At 44.7% G+C, this 17,456-nt stretch overlaps 11 protein-coding genes across 11 annotated transcripts; 4 read left to right on the top strand and 7 right to left on the bottom strand.

Annotated features, from left to right (window-relative positions):
- Positions 1–8: 8 nt before the first annotated feature.
- On the bottom strand, positions 9–323 carry KL928_002675 (uncharacterized protein; the record flags this gene model as incomplete). Its single annotated transcript, XM_043203177.1, has 1 exon — positions 9–323. The coding sequence occupies one exon, from the start codon at positions 321–323 to the stop codon at positions 9–11; it is 315 nt and encodes a 104-aa protein (XP_043059829.1).
- Positions 324–375: 52 nt separating this feature from the next.
- On the top strand, positions 376–2,787 carry KL928_002674 (uncharacterized protein; the record flags this gene model as incomplete). The annotated part of the gene is made up of 1 exon (XM_043203176.1): positions 376–2,787. The coding sequence occupies one exon, from the start codon at positions 376–378 to the stop codon at positions 2,785–2,787; it is 2,412 nt and encodes an 803-aa protein (XP_043059828.1).
- A 13-nt stretch (positions 2,788–2,800) lies between these two features.
- Positions 2,801–3,838, bottom strand: KL928_002673 (uncharacterized protein; the record flags this gene model as incomplete). Its single annotated transcript, XM_043203175.1, has 1 exon — positions 2,801–3,838. One exon carries the CDS (start codon positions 3,836–3,838, stop codon positions 2,801–2,803), a length of 1,038 nt encoding a protein of 345 aa, XP_043059827.1.
- Positions 3,839–3,996: 158 nt separating this feature from the next.
- KL928_002672 (uncharacterized protein) lies at positions 3,997–5,286 on the top strand (the record flags this gene model as incomplete). The annotated part of the gene is made up of 1 exon (XM_043203174.1): positions 3,997–5,286. One exon carries the CDS (start codon positions 3,997–3,999, stop codon positions 5,284–5,286), a length of 1,290 nt encoding a protein of 429 aa, XP_043059826.1.
- A 5-nt stretch (positions 5,287–5,291) lies between these two features.
- On the bottom strand, positions 5,292–6,422 carry KL928_002671 (uncharacterized protein; the record flags this gene model as incomplete). Its single annotated transcript, XM_043203173.1, has 1 exon — positions 5,292–6,422. One exon carries the CDS (start codon positions 6,420–6,422, stop codon positions 5,292–5,294), a length of 1,131 nt encoding a protein of 376 aa, XP_043059825.1.
- A 94-nt stretch (positions 6,423–6,516) lies between these two features.
- On the top strand, positions 6,517–8,388 carry KL928_002670 (uncharacterized protein; the record flags this gene model as incomplete). The annotated part of the gene is made up of 1 exon (XM_043203172.1): positions 6,517–8,388. One exon carries the CDS (start codon positions 6,517–6,519, stop codon positions 8,386–8,388), a length of 1,872 nt encoding a protein of 623 aa, XP_043059824.1.
- Position 8,389: 1 nt separating this feature from the next.
- KL928_002669 (uncharacterized protein) lies at positions 8,390–11,437 on the bottom strand (the record flags this gene model as incomplete). The annotated part of the gene is made up of 1 exon (XM_043203170.1): positions 8,390–11,437. The coding sequence occupies one exon, from the start codon at positions 11,435–11,437 to the stop codon at positions 8,390–8,392; it is 3,048 nt and encodes a 1,015-aa protein (XP_043059823.1).
- A 407-nt stretch (positions 11,438–11,844) lies between these two features.
- KL928_002668 (uncharacterized protein) lies at positions 11,845–13,254 on the bottom strand (the record flags this gene model as incomplete). Its single annotated transcript, XM_043203169.1, has 1 exon — positions 11,845–13,254. The coding sequence occupies one exon, from the start codon at positions 13,252–13,254 to the stop codon at positions 11,845–11,847; it is 1,410 nt and encodes a 469-aa protein (XP_043059822.1).
- A 407-nt stretch (positions 13,255–13,661) lies between these two features.
- On the bottom strand, positions 13,662–14,969 carry KL928_002667 (uncharacterized protein; the record flags this gene model as incomplete). The annotated part of the gene is made up of 1 exon (XM_043203168.1): positions 13,662–14,969. One exon carries the CDS (start codon positions 14,967–14,969, stop codon positions 13,662–13,664), a length of 1,308 nt encoding a protein of 435 aa, XP_043059821.1.
- Positions 14,970–15,199: 230 nt separating this feature from the next.
- KL928_002666 (uncharacterized protein) lies at positions 15,200–16,452 on the top strand (the record flags this gene model as incomplete). The annotated part of the gene is made up of 2 exons (XM_043203167.1): positions 15,200–15,230; positions 15,515–16,452. 2 exons carry the CDS (start codon positions 15,200–15,202, stop codon positions 16,450–16,452), a joined length of 969 nt encoding a protein of 322 aa, XP_043059820.1.
- Positions 16,453–16,600: 148 nt separating this feature from the next.
- Positions 16,601–17,233, bottom strand: KL928_002665 (uncharacterized protein; the record flags this gene model as incomplete). Its single annotated transcript, XM_043203166.1, has 1 exon — positions 16,601–17,233. The coding sequence occupies one exon, from the start codon at positions 17,231–17,233 to the stop codon at positions 16,601–16,603; it is 633 nt and encodes a 210-aa protein (XP_043059819.1).
- Between the last annotated feature and the right edge of the window lie 223 nt (positions 17,234–17,456).

The following is a 17,456-nucleotide window of genomic DNA, read 5'->3' as shown; positions in this document are numbered from 1 at the left end:
TAATCAGACTAACTTTTGATATCACTCATTCTTCCTTCAAATTGGAAACTTGTCGTACTCGTATCTGGTTGGTCAGATTGTGCTGGCTGTTGTTGTTCCTCAGCCTTTTCAATCTCTTGTTCCATTCTTGTTGGATCGTAGAAAGCTCCCCAGATACTTTGTAGATACGTGAACTCTTTACTGATGGCCACTGCAGTCTCGAGTGAACGGTCAAGGTCTCCCATACTCGTCATCACATCGTCCATGAGCTCAATAAGGTTGGTAATATGTGCGTCTCTAAACCTCTCGAATAGAGGAAGTGGTGTTTCGTCCGAGGAGTTCATTGATAAATAAACTTTATTTTTTCGTGTCGCACTTTTTATTTAATTTGCCTGTATGTATATTAGCCAATTTATCAGAAGGCCTTTACGGCAGTACAAGGTCCAATGGCCTAGAATCCTGACAATTCGACAGAAAAGACCTATCTCAGAAGAGTCAATCTTACGTCAGAGCGATTTAGGGGAGGATGACGATGCGACGAACACGGGTGTGATCCTCAAAGAGAATAAGGAGACTCTTCTCTATTTTGACAGACTCACACCTTTCAAGGCCGGAAGATATGACTTCAGTAGGCTACTAGGTTCACTGATCATGGATTATTCGGACAACAGTCTCAAAAAAAGAGTTCTCGATCTAGCTCAAGATAGCAATTCTCCACACGCTTTGCAAATCAAGGGCTTCAAACACATTCCAAGGGACGGCGGGGCCTTCGTCAAGCTTGCTGTTCCACCAGACATGGATGTCAAGGAGTTCAATAAACAGATCATGCACAACGTCAGCAAAAAGTTCAACGACTCAATATGGCACTATCTAACTCACGTTCGTTGCTTCCCTGTGAAAGGTACGCCGTGGATCGAAGACCTTCGCAGGTATCCTAGTCCCAGAATTAAGATATGGTATGAAGGGCCACGTTTAACTCAAGAAAACCTCTACCTATTGCTAAGACGGTACGGAGAGATAAATGATATAATTCCACCCCCTCCGGATTCGAAAGATCCATTCACAATTGTCATCTACAGATCAATAAGAGCAGCGATCAGTGCACGGCACTGTGTGACGGGGATCAAGGTTGGCGACACCGTGGTACATATCCAGTATGCGCCAATTGTGAAAGTCAACCTAATCGGAAACTTCATCAACAACCACTCACGTGTTGCTATTCCCCTGATATTTGCCATCTTGGCTACACTCGCGGTTCTCGTGTTTGACCCGATTAGGTACTTCGCTGTCAAAGAGAAGATCACGTCCAAATATTCCCTGGAAAAGAATCCCTACTTCCAACAGATCTCGAAATTGGCTTATAGAACTCGTGACACAATGTCCAGCGTTCTTTCTTTACCTGAACAAACGCATAGGGAAATGATCAATGGAATGGATGGAATGTGGAAAGAGATGGAGATCGTTGCCAAAGAATTGAAGCTCTGGATTGAGGAAAATGTTAACTCATTTATAGTCGTTCAGGGACCTCGAGGATCCGGTAAAAGAAATCTGGTTGAGGAGCATGTGCTGAAAGACAGACCTAACTGTCTATACATTGATTGCGAAAATATCATAAAGGGTAGGAAGGATCAGGAGTTCATCAAAAACTTCGCCAACGAGTTTGGCTATTTCCCTGTGTTTTCGTGGCTGAACTCAGTTTCCTCGTTTGTGGACTTGATAGCCCAGGGTCTCACAGGCCAAAAATCGGGAATAAGTGAGTCCAAGGAAGCGCAGGTCAAAAATATGTTATCTTTGACGAGTGCAGTTATTAGGGACATCGCTCTAACCAATTACCGTTCTGCTAGGCGGAACGACGATTCTCATATGAAAGAAGAGGACTTCTTACAGCAAAATCCACAGGACAAACCTGTTGTGGTTATTGACCGATTCCAGGCGGCTCGCAAAGCCAACAACGCTAACGCATTGGTTTATCGAGAGCTTGCAGAATGGGCAGCAAGTTTGGTGAGCATGAACATAGCCCATGTCATATTCGTGACAGATGACGTTGGAAGTTTGGAGACCCTCTCAAAAGCCCTTCCCAACACTCCTTTCAAGCGCTGCCTTCTGACTGATGCATCCAGCTCAGCTGTAAAGAATTTCATTGAGCAACAGCTTTCGCACGATGACAAATTATCGCGCTATCTTGAAAAAGATAGAGAAACCTTGATGAAGTGTGTTGAACCTTTTGGTGGCCGTGTGCTAGATCTCCAAGTGTTTGTGAGGCGTATGCGCTCGGGAGAAACTCCTGAGGAGGCCCTGCATGGCATTGTGGCCCAGTCTATTGAGCAATTAAGTCAGCTCTTTACTAGAAATGGGGCTCCTGGTTACAGTGCATCTCAAGCATGGTGTATCATCAAATTATTGGCAGAGAAAGAGGTTGCAACATACAATGATGTTTCTCAGCTCCCATTGTTGAAGAGTGAGACCCAAAATATACTGCAGGCCATGGAGAACGCCGAATTAATCACTATCATACGAGAGAAGGGATTGGTGAAAGAGGTGAAACCGTCAAAACCATTGTATCATTTGGCCTTTGAGACAATGGTCAAAGAGTCAAGAATATACCATTCGTTGGAAACGGACTATCTGACGAATCTTATCAAATTCCATCGCTCCAAAATAAGCCAGTTCGAGGAGGAGCTCCAAAAGTATAGTGGCATTGACGACCACAGGCTGTTCAGAGAGAGGCTGACATATCTGTCCAGTAAAATCGAGTCCAGCACCAAAAGCATTGTTGAATGCGAACGGAAACTGTCCGACCTCAAATAAACCTTTCGATTATCTATTGGTTCTGCAGTCGATCAGAGTCGATTCTCTTCAATGCCTCGCTGGCTGACAGTCTGCAAGAGCTCTCGTAGACCATCATTTCGTTGAAAGTTTGCACGCATTGGGGAAGATCCTTTAGTTTGAACAACAAGTCATCCGAGGATTTGCGGATTTTGCGAAAGAAAGCAGTGTTCATGGCGCTGTACGATCGAGAAGTTTTGACTTCCTGCCAATCATCGGGTGGCGACCCGAAAGTGTTAAATATGGATGCGAGTAAAGCTAGGTCACTGTGTGCAGAGTCTTGTGAGTATGGTGTGGTGAAATCTTTGCTTGAAATGAGCATCAAAATCACGCCCACGGACCATATATCGACTTTGTTACTATAGTTTTTGACTGAAAGTAACAGCTCTGGCGCTTTGTAATAGCCGGTTGCTATATCTGTGATTTTAGAGTCTGGTTTTTCCAAACCATTGTTGTCTGGGTCCATGTAGCTGATACCAAAGTCAATAATCACAGGTTCGAGCTCGTGAGGCGACTCGAACATTATATTATTCGGATTGATATCTCTATGAATGACGCCCTGACTATGAATAAACGCAAGCCCTCGTAGCAGCCCTTTGAAGATCTGGATGATCTGAGACGAGCTGAAGTTGTTTTCCCTCTTTCTCGTGATCGTACCATCCTGTAAGTTGAAGGCAGACCGCACTTTGGTATTATTTGCTATCACGCCGTTCAAATCACTTTTGTAAAAAGGGAATACCAACCCGATTTCTATGGGACTTTGATAAAACGCAATCATGCGCACAACATTTTTACCTAAACTGGTATCGTTCTCCTTATCCTCCCTATCTTGGGCATCCGCCAGTTTTCGTAGCAGCCTCAACTCGTTTTTTACATTGTGTGGAGGCAGTTCATCCTCTGGTTCGGTAATTTTGAGAGCGTACTCGGAAGAGGAAGGGTTCATACGACCTAACGTCCTGCACATGTAGACGTCGCTGAAGCGGCCTCCGCCAATTCTTTTCCCCACCTCAATATCGCTCTTTTTCGTCTCCATTCAAATGTTTAGCCGTTGATATTTTTTAGGTGATAAAATTGATTTCAAACTACCTCACGCTACTTATCTCAATTTCACCGCTGCCACCCATCCGTCATCACCCGAAATTTTATGTCATAGACTTGTGTTTTGTTTTACATCCCTCCCTCTTCCTCCCAATGAGCGTTCCAGAATGGACGCATATGGAATGCGATTGCTCCATTTTCAATGAATATCCTTTGACTGCAGAAAATGAGTCTCTCAAATTGAAGTTGCTCCAAAAAGCTCTTGAGTCACAAGATACAGAGCCACTCAGACACCTCGTAACTACGAGATCAGGAGCTGTGAACAGGGATCAGCGTACATCTGTCTGGCCCAAATTGCTTGAGTTGGATTGCTGGAATCCTCCTCACCCTGTTCCGTACCTCAAGCACAAAGATCACGAGCAGATAACCAAGGACATTGAGAGATCTTTTGTGTTTTACCCAAAAACAAATCCTAATGAAATGCTGAGATTACGTCAACGGCTGGACAATCTTATCAACAGTACTTTGTGTGCCTACTCAGGACTCAACTATTACCAAGGCTACCACGATGTTGCCTCAATCGCCGTTTTGATTTTTGATGACCTCACTGCCTATAAATTCATGACCAAACTTACACTCATGTACCTCAGAGACCACATGCTGCCAGATATTGAGTCTACAGTCAGAGAGCTCAAGTTGATACCCGAGCTTTTGTCTTTAGTGGATCCCAAATTACACGCTCTCATCGGCTCAATTGAACCTGTTTATGCGCTGAGTTCGATGATCTCCCTGTTTGCGCACGATATCGCAGATTTCGACGGGCTATGTTTGGTTTGGGACTTCATTTTGGCCCAAAACAGTGCTGTCTCGGCGTACTATATTTATGTGGCGGTACTTGTCTTTTATAAAGATGATCTTTTGAACGATCTTGATGACCTTTTGGGCAAGTCTTTCACGAGCGACGATACGCTCACGGAAGAGACTGAATTGGACCTCTCGGACAGAGACCTTATCCATGTGACCCTGAACAACTGGATAAGTCACAATCTCAAAACCAGTCATCTTTTTGATATACTCAAGAATGCCATGCGGTATATGAACGATTTCCCGCATGATACTTTGCGAACAATGAAGGACCTAAGCAGATACAGCATGCTGAGGGCTTCGTACCTCGACCCAGAACTCATCCTTTTGCATACAAGAGAACAGAAGCGGTATCTAAAACGTTCCCGTGTCTCCAAAGCACTCGTTTCACACCACAAAACTCTCTCAATGGTTGTCAAGTGTTCTATTGGTATTGGCGTCGCGGGATTAGTCCTCAAGTACTCCCTCGCTTCAAGCGGATTCCGTCCTCGACATCTTGGGGTCTTCAATGCCGCGTCCTGGTGTTTCTCATCGGCGCACGGGTTTCTCGAAACGGTTTTCAATGGATTTGCAGAGTAAGACAATTAAATTTTGAAGTAGTTGGCAAAGAAGAAAAAGGCGGCGATGACCGTTCCGATAGTGATCAGTTTTGTAGACGACATCTGCTTGCTCTCGCACGCTCCGAGAGTGATCATATTCTTTTTCTGATTGAAAAAGCCTGATTTTCTTTGCTTCTCGACCTCTGAGATTCTGGGTGCGGATAAGTTTTTCAAGAAGCCTTGTTGATCGTGATTCGTCAGATACAGCAAATCATCCTCAACGTTGTCAACAACGGTCTGCTGGACGTTGCCGAAGAAGTCTGTGATCAGCACATCAGACAAATTTCTTTGGAACAGATCTGTGCGAACACCCGCGTTGGAGTGAATCTTCTCGAAAGTGTACGAGTCCACCAGGTCCTGTAATGTCAACTTACTGTCTTTTTCCAGGCTTTCCAAAAACTCCAAGTTGTAATATGTGAAGCGATCAATGACAGCCACCCCTATCTCTGTATCTGAATGGTGAGAATATGAGCTCTCGTGTAAATCGGATGACCCAACAGCCAGAATGTTTGGCGAGTAAAACTTGCTGTACATGGTATTAGCCTGGCAAGTATCAATCATGAAGAAAATTTCGTTGTAGCGCTTCTTCTCGTGCATCTCTTCAAAAGCGTCTGCTATGTCATACGAAGAGATCTCCTCCGCGTCTTGAAACTTCAAGAACTCATCTCCACCGTGGCCGGTCATGTAGATAAAAATATTGGAATGTTCATCGGTAAGCAGTCTTTTCGACTTGGGCTGCTCGTCGGGCCACCTGTCTGTCAAAAGACGAATAAAGTTTTCGACCGTCACTTCATATCCACGGTAATCGACTTCGATGTTATCTCCGTACAACTCAAGCTGTCTGTCGGCGTTATTGAAGACAAATCCAGGGAACGCATTTCTCGGGTTGCAGGCTATGTCATCCGAAAGCATCAAGATAATCTGGGAGTCTGGAATGCCCAGTCTCTTTACCGTTCTGTACATACTCAGCACATTCGCCATATGCCTGTAGTTAAACCAGAACCTTGAAGTTGACACCAAAACAGCCCAGTTATTTGTATGCCTTGGCTCTGTGGTGTTGAGCGCAAGGCAGGACGCCAGAAGGAATGCCGACCACAGGGTCTTGAGCACTCTCATTATAATTTTGTGTTTAATTAATAATCGTGGTTTTTCTGCGTTACGGGATCTAGATCTGGCTGTGCAAGCAAAAACATTGAATCGTAAATAAAATATGATGCGTATCTCGATACGACGATTCAGCGTTTCACTGCGTGTACGAAACCAAATCTCAAGTCTTGCCTTGCGCCCTTACCAACAAGAATGTGTTGATACGTGTCTAAAATCGCTTGAGACTACCCGCCGAATAGCAGTTAGCCTTGCTACCGGAGGAGGCAAAACTGTCATATTCAGTCATTTGATCGACCAGATTCCACCGAATCCGAAAACTGGAAGCTCGAAAACGCTCATATTGGTGCATCGCAAAGAACTGGCAGACCAGGCCATTGCGTCTCTGCGAAGGGTATACCCTGAATACAAAATAGAACTGGATATGGCAAATCGCAAACCTTCTCATGCACCAGACATTGATGTTGTTGTTGCCTCGGTTCCAACTCTGAACAGGAGCACTCAGCGTCTAGAATCTCACGATCCAGGTGAATACAAGGCTATAGTCGTCGACGAATGCCATCACGGCGTCGCAGACTCGTATACCAAGATACTGAAGCATTTCGGCTGTGACTCTGCTGATTGTGATATAGCGCTGCTCGGGTTCAGCGCCACATTGTCGAGATACGATGAGCTGCCACTTGGTCTTGTTTTTGACGAAATTGTGTTTGACAAAAATTTGGTAGACCTCATTCGAGAAGGCTATTTGTCTGATTTTTCGTGGATCCAGGTTTCTGCGGGTCTGGAGCTCTCCCAGGTTGCCATCGGTCAAGACGGAGACTATAAGATGGACGAGCTGGCGAGTCATGTTAACAAAGACGAAATCAACGCCCTGGTCTTTCAAAGTTACCAGCATTTTGCAGAGAAGTATCAACTGAGATCATCGTTGTTCTTTTGTGTCAATGTTGCCCATCTGGAAAGTTTATCGCTGGTTTTTCGCTCCAACGGCGTGAACGCTCAATATGTAACAGGCAATACGTCCAAGTTTGAGCGTGAAAGACTGATCGCAGAATTCTCAAATGGGCAGCTGCCTGTTCTAATGAACTGTGGTGTGTTCACAGAAGGCACAGACATTCCGAATATTGACTCGATATTTATAGTACGTCCGACACAATCGAAAACTCTCCTTACTCAAATGGTGGGGCGTGGGCTACGGCTTCATGAGAACAAACATAGATGCTACGTGATTGATTTCGTGGACGCACACAAAGTGGGTGTTCATTCTAATCCCACTCTGGAAGGGAAGATGAAAACAAATGGGGTCTCCTTGTTTGAGAGCGATACTGGTCGCGGCAAACAGGAGGGTCCAGAAATAGAAGACATAAAATACATGGAGTATGACACTCTTGATGGCTACCAAAAGATTTTCGAAAAATTTAAGGAGCAAGAAGTGGTCCAGACAGAGAATATAATTGGCAAATTCAAGACAAGCCAGTTTCCGTGGATCCAGTTGAGGCGAGATGTTTGGGGACTCAGCATTGGAAACGAAGAGTTCTATCAAATTAAAATATACCCCACCGGTGCTAAAATCTTGTCTTTTGTCAAAACCATTCGTCGCGGCAAGATCAGATACCCAGAGTCACAAAAAGTAGCTGAGAAGGCGACCCTCGAGGAACTCTTTGCAGAGTTCGAAAAGCAACTTGAGAAGTATCCTGAAAAGTATCGAAGCTATCGTCAGACATTGATTCGTGGCGCGATCACTCAAAAACAGCGAGATTTCATTAGAAGCGTTACTATAAACCTGATCGATAAGAATCCCAAGATAGACAAAGCGAAGTTCATTGGATTGCTGGACAAAAAGCTGAATGTTATGAGCAAATTCGCTGCTTCGAACCTCATTTTTGCTTACACAGTTTCGAGAACAAACGCTCTGAAGCTGTTCGTCAAGCAACAAGTTCTCCCCTCGAAAGCACTCCAGAAATACGTAGTCTCGCGATGATTCAAGCGCGCCAATACTGAGCGAGACTGTGTAGTCTGTCGATAACAACGGGCAGGAACGCATTCACACTGTCGTTGATGAGATTTTGGAAATGCAGTACGGCTTCCTCGTCATTCAATTCGAGCATGAATTTTTCCTGGATCTTCCAAATGAGCTCGAACTTCTCGGTCTCGTTCGAGATCCCGTTGCTACCTGAGGTTCGTAGAACTGGGATTGATGAATCGATCATCAGCTGGAAAATATTTAGAATCAAAGATGCATTTTTGCGTAATGTGATGTATGTGATGAAACAATAGTTGCAGAACTTCTGGTAATTTTCATTACCAAGTCCTCCCATACCTTCTATGATTTGTATTGGCAACTTCATAAGAGGCGGAAATGGTTTAGGATCCTGCCCTAAAATGTAACCAAAATCAGCATGGAAAAAGTAGCCATCAGTGGTCAGCAGTAAGTTCTCCAAATGACGGTCGCCCACACCCAGTATATAAGTTAGAACACAGTAGCCAGCACAAGATCTAACATAGTTGTCCATGGCCTCAGGTTTGACACCCAGTGGTGCCTCAGGGTCAGGGTTGTAAGTTTGCAAGTAGGTAAGAATGGTCAAGTGTTTTTGTAGAATGGAGGACAAGGAAGAGTTGGGAATGAACTGGATAAGTCCTTCGATGGATCCCAGTGCCATAATCTTATAAGGTTTCAGCTTCATGTCTAAATTCTCATTTAAGAGTATTCGCTCCACGAGTGTCATGATTTGAATCACAAACTGATCCTGTCGTAGATCGTCTCCTATCTTATACATGATAGGGTAAGGAGGGCCTTCAATAGTTTTGAACACGATTTTTAAAGGATTCAAGCTGCTCTTGAAGACACTTGACTCCTCAGGAATGGTTCCTATCACATAAATACTTGGATCCAAAGGAAGCTGGACAGGCCCAAAATCCAAAAGCGATTCGTACTCTGATATGGATTTTTTAGACGACTTGAGCTTTGTCGCCTTGAACTTTTGAGCCAGAAGAGTCTTAAGTGCCTCAATTTTTTTCTGCGTAGGATCCTTCTTAAAATCGACTTTGATTGTTTTTGAAATTGAATGCAATCTTCCTATAAGCTCCACCTGGTTTCTAAGAGTCCATATTTTGTCTGAGCCATTTTTGCTCACTCCCAACTTAGCAACGAAATGAAGCAGCGTTCGAAGAAATATATGCTTGACGTGAGTTGCTGGAACTTGTGACCCACGCGCAGCTTGGTCAGGAGCATACTCTGCTTGTTCGACTGCGTTAGCTGCTCTGTTATTTCCTGGTGCAAATCTATATCTTTCTCGCTCGTCATCCACTTCAACCTTGAGGTTCCAGTAGAAGAAATTGGACAGTCTTTCACTGTTGACTGAGCGTTCAATCAAAAAATTGGCCAGAGGTGATTGCAACCTTGGCAGTTTCTCGATTATCTTTTTTTCCGGGTTCGTTATGTTAGGATTGTTGAGCAGCTTGATTACTGGGTCTTCTTCTTCGGTGTTTATGACTTGAAACTCGCTGGAATTGGTAGTGTATGTTGAGTCTTCAAAGTCCAAGAACTCAGAATTCTCTTCGGAGTTGTTGTCTCCTTCACCATCATCATCAATATCTGTCCTCGGGCTCAAGTAATTTGCTTCATTTCTAATACACTGAACCAGTTGAACCATATACATTTCCAAGTCATCATTAGAAGCCAGTCTAAGACGTTCCAGCGCCATGTTCCTGACAATGTAATTCTTGTAATTTGCACTGAGCAGCTCAAGACAATCGACAATCTCCATCTTTCGGATAAACACATTAGAATACGGGTCGGTGTTCAAGTTGTTTATGATCACCAGGAACTCATTAACCTCAAAATCATCATCCCAATCAATACACTTGATAAAGTTGATCACAAAATTGTTAAATTCAGTGTTATTTTTGTTTAGGATCAGATTGTTCAACAAGAAAAACCTGTACTTCCATATCATGTTCTTTTCCTTCTGGCTGAGCTTTTCAAAAAACTGTTTGTGCAAAATCTTGGTAAGCTCAGCCCTCAACTTCAGTGTAGGCTTGATGTCTTTATCTAGTGACGAGGATTGGTGAGTTCTCTCCAATCTTCTGAATTTGCTTTCGATAGGTTCCTCGATGATCTCCGATCTGTACTGGTCCGGATCAAAAATGGTTGGTCTTTTCTGTTTTTCTAGGTCCTCAAGGTTGCTGAACTGTATCTCGTTAAACAACTGATCTCTATTGCTGACACTGTTTCTGGCCACTGCATTCATGACGTGCGATTCAGAGGTAGTGATGTTCAAAGTGGCATATTTAACATCAGAGTATACGATTGGGATCTCAAACTGAGCCAGCTCCAAGTTGATGTGCACATCCCCCGTCCTTTTGGTTATCAATAGCTGTTGTTTGAGTTTAGCGGCTTCTTTGGCATTTATCTGCTCCATTCTGCGAGATGTTAATTGATCGAGCCACTCAGCAGCACCAGCTTCACCATGTTCCCTCTGTTTAAGCTTGGCCTCCAGTATTTGCATTTGGCTCTGCTTCTGTTGATCAAGCTCAGTTTTCCCGTCTGCAAAATCCACTTTCAGCCTCTGATAGCCTTTCATAAGCGTGCAGTTTTCCTGGTTGAACAAGTGCAATCTGGACTCTCCCAATCGGTTTTCTGAACCCGTTTTCAGCTTGTAATTGAAAAGGGATAAAACAAGAACGGCGTCAAGAGGTAGCTGTGAATAATCTATTGGCAGATGGATCCAGTTTCCACGTGACGAATTTTTGGAATTCCCGTTTGAATAAGCCACGCTGGTCAGGACGGGGACAGTAAGCTGCTTCCCGGAAGATTCTACATAGACATAAACGTAAATCTCACTAATTGGCTGGTCCTTAAGCTTGGCCTGTATTATTCGTGAAGTGGCACTCTGCTTATCAAGGGAGAGAGATTGCGCAATCCTTTGGGTGTAGTCGTTGAGCCCATTTATTCGAAATCTGATCGGCAGTTTTAGATCTTTCGAGAGGCAAAAGCTGACGGAGTTCTGACTTTTGGAGTCGTAGTTCATAAGTAGAAGAATTTCAGAAAACACCTTACCGTGAATTCAAATAGGCCCAAAAAATAAACAGCTGCACAGCCTTGTGCTTTTAGATGTGTACCAGGGTTGGTGATGTAGATCGATGCCAAACAGAGGGAACTCATTGTGAGTCGAAAGATCTTGAGGACAACATTCAGATGGCTTGAATGAATGATTGGCCAAGCAAAGGAATTTTTCTTGTCCAATGTCATCATTACTATAGAAGTCACATAAAGCTACACCAAATGAAATGGCTTCTCACTAATTATAGCTGGACCCTTGTTATTTAGATCACCGGCAAAATATGCAGGCGATCCAACTTTTTTGCTGACAACGATGGCGTCGCAAATTTACCTACTTCGTTACACTGAACGTATTATCATTAATAGGACACGGTATTAAACATCGACTTTTTCGTCTTTTGGAAGCGGGACAGCATCAGCGTCAAGTTCGTTGGACTTGGTGGCCTTAGTACCTGGGATGCTTCTGACAGACCTCACTGGCTCTGGGATGTACACCCTGGAGTCCTGGTACGTGAATTCGCCGATTTGAGCAGCATCAGTACCCAGCTCCTCTTCCTCCTCGCTTAATCTTATCTTGAGGAATGGAATTCTGTTGAGAACCAGCAGCAGGATAGAAGTGACGACAAAAGACCATGCGTCGATAGAAACATTGGCTGCTAGCTGGTAGCCCAGCTGCTTGTAGTGGTGGTTGAGCCATCCTCCCTCACCAGAGACACCGTAGTCAGTAGCGATGATGTAGTCTGCAGCAAATAGACCGGTCAACACAGAACCAGTGAATCCACCAACTCCGTGAAGACACCAAACATCCAAACCGTCGTCAATTCCAATCATGTTCTTGATGTCAACAGAGTAGTTGCAAGCAATGGCAGTCAGAGCACCGATTGGGACGGCAAAGTAAACAGGAACGAAACCTGCTGCTGGAGTGATGCCAACAAGACCTGCAACGGCACCAGAACACATTCCGACAGTGGTCCATTTACGGCCGCATCTGAAGTAGTCGAGGAACATCCAGGCAAGACCACCGCAAGCAGCAGCCAGGTTGGTGTTGACACAGGCGTAGAATCCTCTGATGGAGGCATCTCCAGAAGATCCTCCATTGAATCCAAACCATCCGAACCACAGGAAAACGGTACCCAGAACAACACTGGTAACAGAGTGAGGTCTGTACTTAGGCAAGTTGGAGCCTGCAACAGGGTCGTGTCTCTTACCGCAAATCAGAGCGTAGGCCAAGGCACCAAAGCCAGAAGCCTGGTGGACAGGTCCTCCACCGGCAAAGTCGTAAGCACCGAGGGTTGCAAGCCAGCCGTTGGCGTTCCATGTCCACATAGCACAAGGACAGTACACGACAGTCATCCAGAGAAACAGAAACACCATCATTGGGCCGAGTCTAGCTCTCTCGCACGCACCACCGAGCATAATGCATCCGGTAATCATGGCAAACATTCCTTGGAAAAAGCAGAAGACAATGTCTGGGACAGTAGACAACGCGTTAGAATCACCAAGAACTTTCATTAGGCAGAAGTTATCCAGCGATCCCAAAAACACAGACGAGTTAGTACCGAAAGTAAGCGAGTACCCCCAGAAAAACCATTGGAAGGAAATTAAACAAATAGCCATGAGCGAGGCCCACAACAGAGAAAGAGCGTGTTTTTTTCTGGAAAGCCCAGAGTATAGCAGTCCAACACCAGGAATCATAATCCAGACCAGCACACCACTGACCATGACCCAGACCATGTCGGCCTTGTCATAGTCTGCAGCGAGGTCCTCAGTCATTGAGTCTTTCATCGTTGCAAAAAATGAGTATTATCGAACAGACGAGAAAATCTGCGCATCTTGGGATATTTATATCCATAAAAGCGGGTCCATTGTCTAGGGATAACAGTTTCGTTGCGCCGGAAAGCTCTCGTAGCTGCGAATGTAATCTCCAGCCACCAACATCTGCCCAAGAAGCCCGGTTCGAGATATCTCAACGTGATTGGCTGTTTATGCACTTATCAAGGTACTTATCTACATCTCCGACTATTATTTCATGCATCTCTATTGTATCATGCGTTGATAAAAATATATTCGTGCGATAACCATCTTTTCCTGCTGCACCGACAAAAACGGACGATTGTACGGCAGCAGAGAAGAGGATGGATGGTCCGAGTTCTCGAGCATGCGTCTGAGTCAAACCTGCACCCTTGACTCATTCAGCTCTCGAAACGCACACTCTTACGTCGGGGTTTCACAAATTGTTCAGGGACTTCAAGCTGAATAGGGGTCTCTGTCTCGCTATCGTCAGAGTCAAGAGACATTTCGGCGAGCATTTCGCGAATTTGGTCCCTGTTGTACTTGATAATGCCCTCCCCGAACGAGTTTCCTGAGGACGTGAAGGAGGCGTTACGTGGTTTGCGAGCTTTTCCGGGGACACGAAGTGGAACGGGAGCCGTAATTTTTTCCATCGAAGAATTGTCTGAACTCGAGCATGCAGAACCTGTTTCATGCGGCTCCCCAGCCACAAGCTTCTCAAAACTCTTGATGTTGCGCATGCTAGAGACTATGATGATCTTCTTATCGATCTTCAGATTATTCGTATGAATCGGTTTTCTATAGGACTCTAAATGTCTCTGTTTTGTCAGCGTCACACTATGCTCGTCAACAACATCAATACGGAAATCCTCGTAGTCGTGAGAAGTACTTGTCTCGAACGGTGCAATTGAGCAGTTGATCTCGCCCAATGGATCACTCAAATAGCTTGTCAACGGATAGATACCACTGTTGTAGTTGTTGAGCTTGAAAATTGATATGCAGTCTAGATATTCGTCTTTCGACACTTTGAAACCCTTGAAGCACGCGCTCGTTTCTTCATAAAGCGTCGCAAAATCTACATCGCGGCCGAGGAACTCCTCCCGATGTTCCGCTACCACATTTCGCATGCTCATGTAGCCTTCCTTCAGTTCTGGGTAGTGAAACAGCTGTAAGGTAACATAAAGCGCACAATGTGCCAGCTCTAAGCTCTTCTCGTGGATGGCCTTCTTGAAACTTGTCCATCGGTCGTACAACAAGACAAGCTTCTCTCCACGAGAGTTTGTGATCTGATTGGTCATACCTTTGTTGGTCGGCTGGTGGTTAAGGAAGCTGTGGCAAAAATCAAGCTTTCTGCAGTTTTGCGAGCACCATCTAGAGCTGCAATCTCGGCAATCCAGCCCGCTCATAAATCGAGCATGTTTCTGATCTGAAACATCATGGGCCTCCTTGTCCCTGAGCCTACCTTTATCGTAGACCTTCAGGGTTTCACCGCAATAGCTGCAGCACTTGCCGACCTCTATGAGCTTGACCAGATCAAAAGGAGGAATAAGAATATAAGGGGCCTCTAAATACAAGGTACCGAGATTAGTCATATCATGTTTCAACACAATTGCCCCTTTAGAAACCTTTAGATTCGAGTTCTTGGGAATATGTTTTTCCAGTAACTCGATCCCAGGCTTCTTGTACGACGGGGGCTTGTCAATCGCCATATAATGGGGAAAGATTGCTGACGATGAAATTCGCTTGTGCGAATGAATCTTTGCCTCTGAAAAACACACCTTTGCACTGGGTGTTGAATTTAGGTTAATAAGGTTAGGCTCCCAACGAACCACACAGCCTGTTTAACGTACAGCAAGGCAGTTCAGTTTCCTAATAGAGAAATTCCTGTCCTGGGCAGAATACTATTGGTCAATGGCGGTCGAGTATCTTCCGAGGCAATATGTGGGGCCCGCTGATTGCACCGCCATTGCGTACTTTTTTTTTGCTATATAAGTCGTCCTGTTCGCTCCATTAATCTCTATCAATCCAATTATGTAGGTCATAATGGTTTTGATTAGATATACTTAAGTTTTCGACGGATGGTCAGTCATTTTTGCTCTTCATATGATACAGCATTGCCGGTGCCCCTTTGTGGGCTGAGATTATACGGTCGGAACTTGATCTAGTTAATACTAGCGAAAAGAAAATGCACCTGTATTAGAACAATACTAATCTTTTAGGGCTCCATCTTCTATTGTTGCACCAACGAAAACAGTCTCTGAGCAGGCTACTTTGTCTCTGAAGCAAAGAAATGTATTCAATGCAGACTCTCCGGTCTCCAAGGCAGTGTCCGCTGTGTACGACTGGGACACCTTCAGGTTTGCTCCAATCAGAGAGTCTACGGTGTCTCGGGCTATGACAAGACGCTACTTTGCGGATCTGGACAAGTATGCAGAGAGTGACATTGTTATTGTCGGAGCTGGTTCGGCTGGTTTGAGTGCGGCTTATGTTTTGGGTAAGGCTAGACCTGACCTGAAGATTGCAATTATCGAGGCCAATGTTGCTGTGGGAGGTGGTTGTTTCCTTGGAGGTCAACTCTTCTCAGCCATGGTTTTGAGAAAGCCAGCCGACTCGTTCATCAGAGAGTTAGGTCTTGAGTACGAGGACGAAGGTGATTACATTGTTGTCAAACACGCAGCATTGTTCATCACTACCTTGTGTTCCAAGGCCCTAGCTCTGCCTAACGTCAAACTCTTCAACGCTACATGTGTCGAGGATTTGATTACCAGAACTACTGATTCTGGTGAGACCAGAATTGCTGGTGTTGTTACCAACTGGACACTGGTCTCTATGCACCATGACGATCAATCTTGTATGGATCCGAACACCATCAACTCCAAGGTCATCATTTCCTGTACTGGTCATGATGGTCCTATGGGTGCTTTCTGTGTCAAGAGACTGGCTGAGCTTGGTCTTTTGAAGAGAAACCACATGGGTTGCTTGGATATGAATCGTGCTGAGGATTTTATTGTAAAGAACACGAGAGAGGTTTTCCCTGGTCTTGTTTGTGCCGGTATGGAGCTGAGTGAATGCGACTCCCACAACAGGATGGGACCAACCTTTGGTGCTATGGTTCTTTCGGGTGTCAAAGCTGCAGAAGAGGCATTGAAGGTTTACGAACTAAGAAGGAAGCAGGACCTTGAGTCGTACTAATCGACCTCCCTTGCTGAACTCTGTGTTCATCTACTTTTCTTTGTCTGTCTGTTAAGTTTGAATTTATAGTGAGTGTTGCCAGAATGAACTCCCCCCAGTTTGCCGAATGTGCCATTAAACGCTAAAATCCCTATTTCCTAGACTTTATTCATTTCTTTGCTTTGTTTGCAGGTCTGATACCTTTCAAGGACTCTCCCACTACTGGCTCCTTCTTTAGCTGATCTAGCCATCTCGCAATACCAGGATGTTCTTTCACCCAGGATTCATCCCAAAGGCCGCTGTAGGAACCTTTGACAAATTCGGAAGCGTACAAATCCGCTAGCGTGGCCTCGTCCCCAACAAGATACTTAGTCTTTGTAAGCTGCTTCTCAATAAGACCTGCTAGCTGGTCGAGTCTATCGACACCTCTCTGTATCTGTTCCGCATTGTAAGGCAGAACTCCCAAACTTGGCAAGGCCCAATCGCACAGAGCTGGCATAAATTCTGTGTTGATGAAGGAGAGCCATTGCCAAACTTTAGCCTCCTCTTTAGCGTCTTTTCCGTACCAGTTGTACTTCTTTGGCGAGATTTCAGTGATATACTTGATAATGGCCAGATTCTCTGTCAGATGGAAACCATCGGCTCCTAGGTAAGCTGGACATTTTTTCAAAGGAAATTGCTCCTCAAATTCGGGAGCACTCCTGTCCTTGACCTCGATGTCTAGCCCAGTGTATTTAATCAAAGAGACTACAAATGAGCTTCGTGGCGAGGTTGGTAAGCTGTAAATTGTTCCGAGTGACATCGTCAAAATGTGATACTTTATAGGGAGGATGCTAAATTATCTGAAGTATTTAAAACTGTGGCTACGTTTCTTCAATATATCAGGTAACTTGCTCAATATGGAGAATTTAAATATCATAGCAAAAAGGCAAACTTGAGCTTCAGTGAGTTCAAGAAAGCATAGCCTAGACACAAACTCTTGCATGCGTTTATGGACGTTGCTGGCAGTGACGCGATGCTCTGCA

Source organism: Ogataea angusta (genome assembly GCF_019207475.1).
Source record: "Ogataea angusta isolate 61-244 chromosome Unknown 61-244_NODE_5_length_850226_cov_91.758892, whole genome shotgun sequence".
NCBI classification, from domain to species: Eukaryota; Fungi; Ascomycota; class Pichiomycetes; order Pichiales; family Pichiaceae; genus Ogataea; species Ogataea angusta.
The sequence above is the reverse complement of the archived record's forward strand: the minus strand, read 5'-3'. Positions and strand labels throughout refer to the sequence as shown.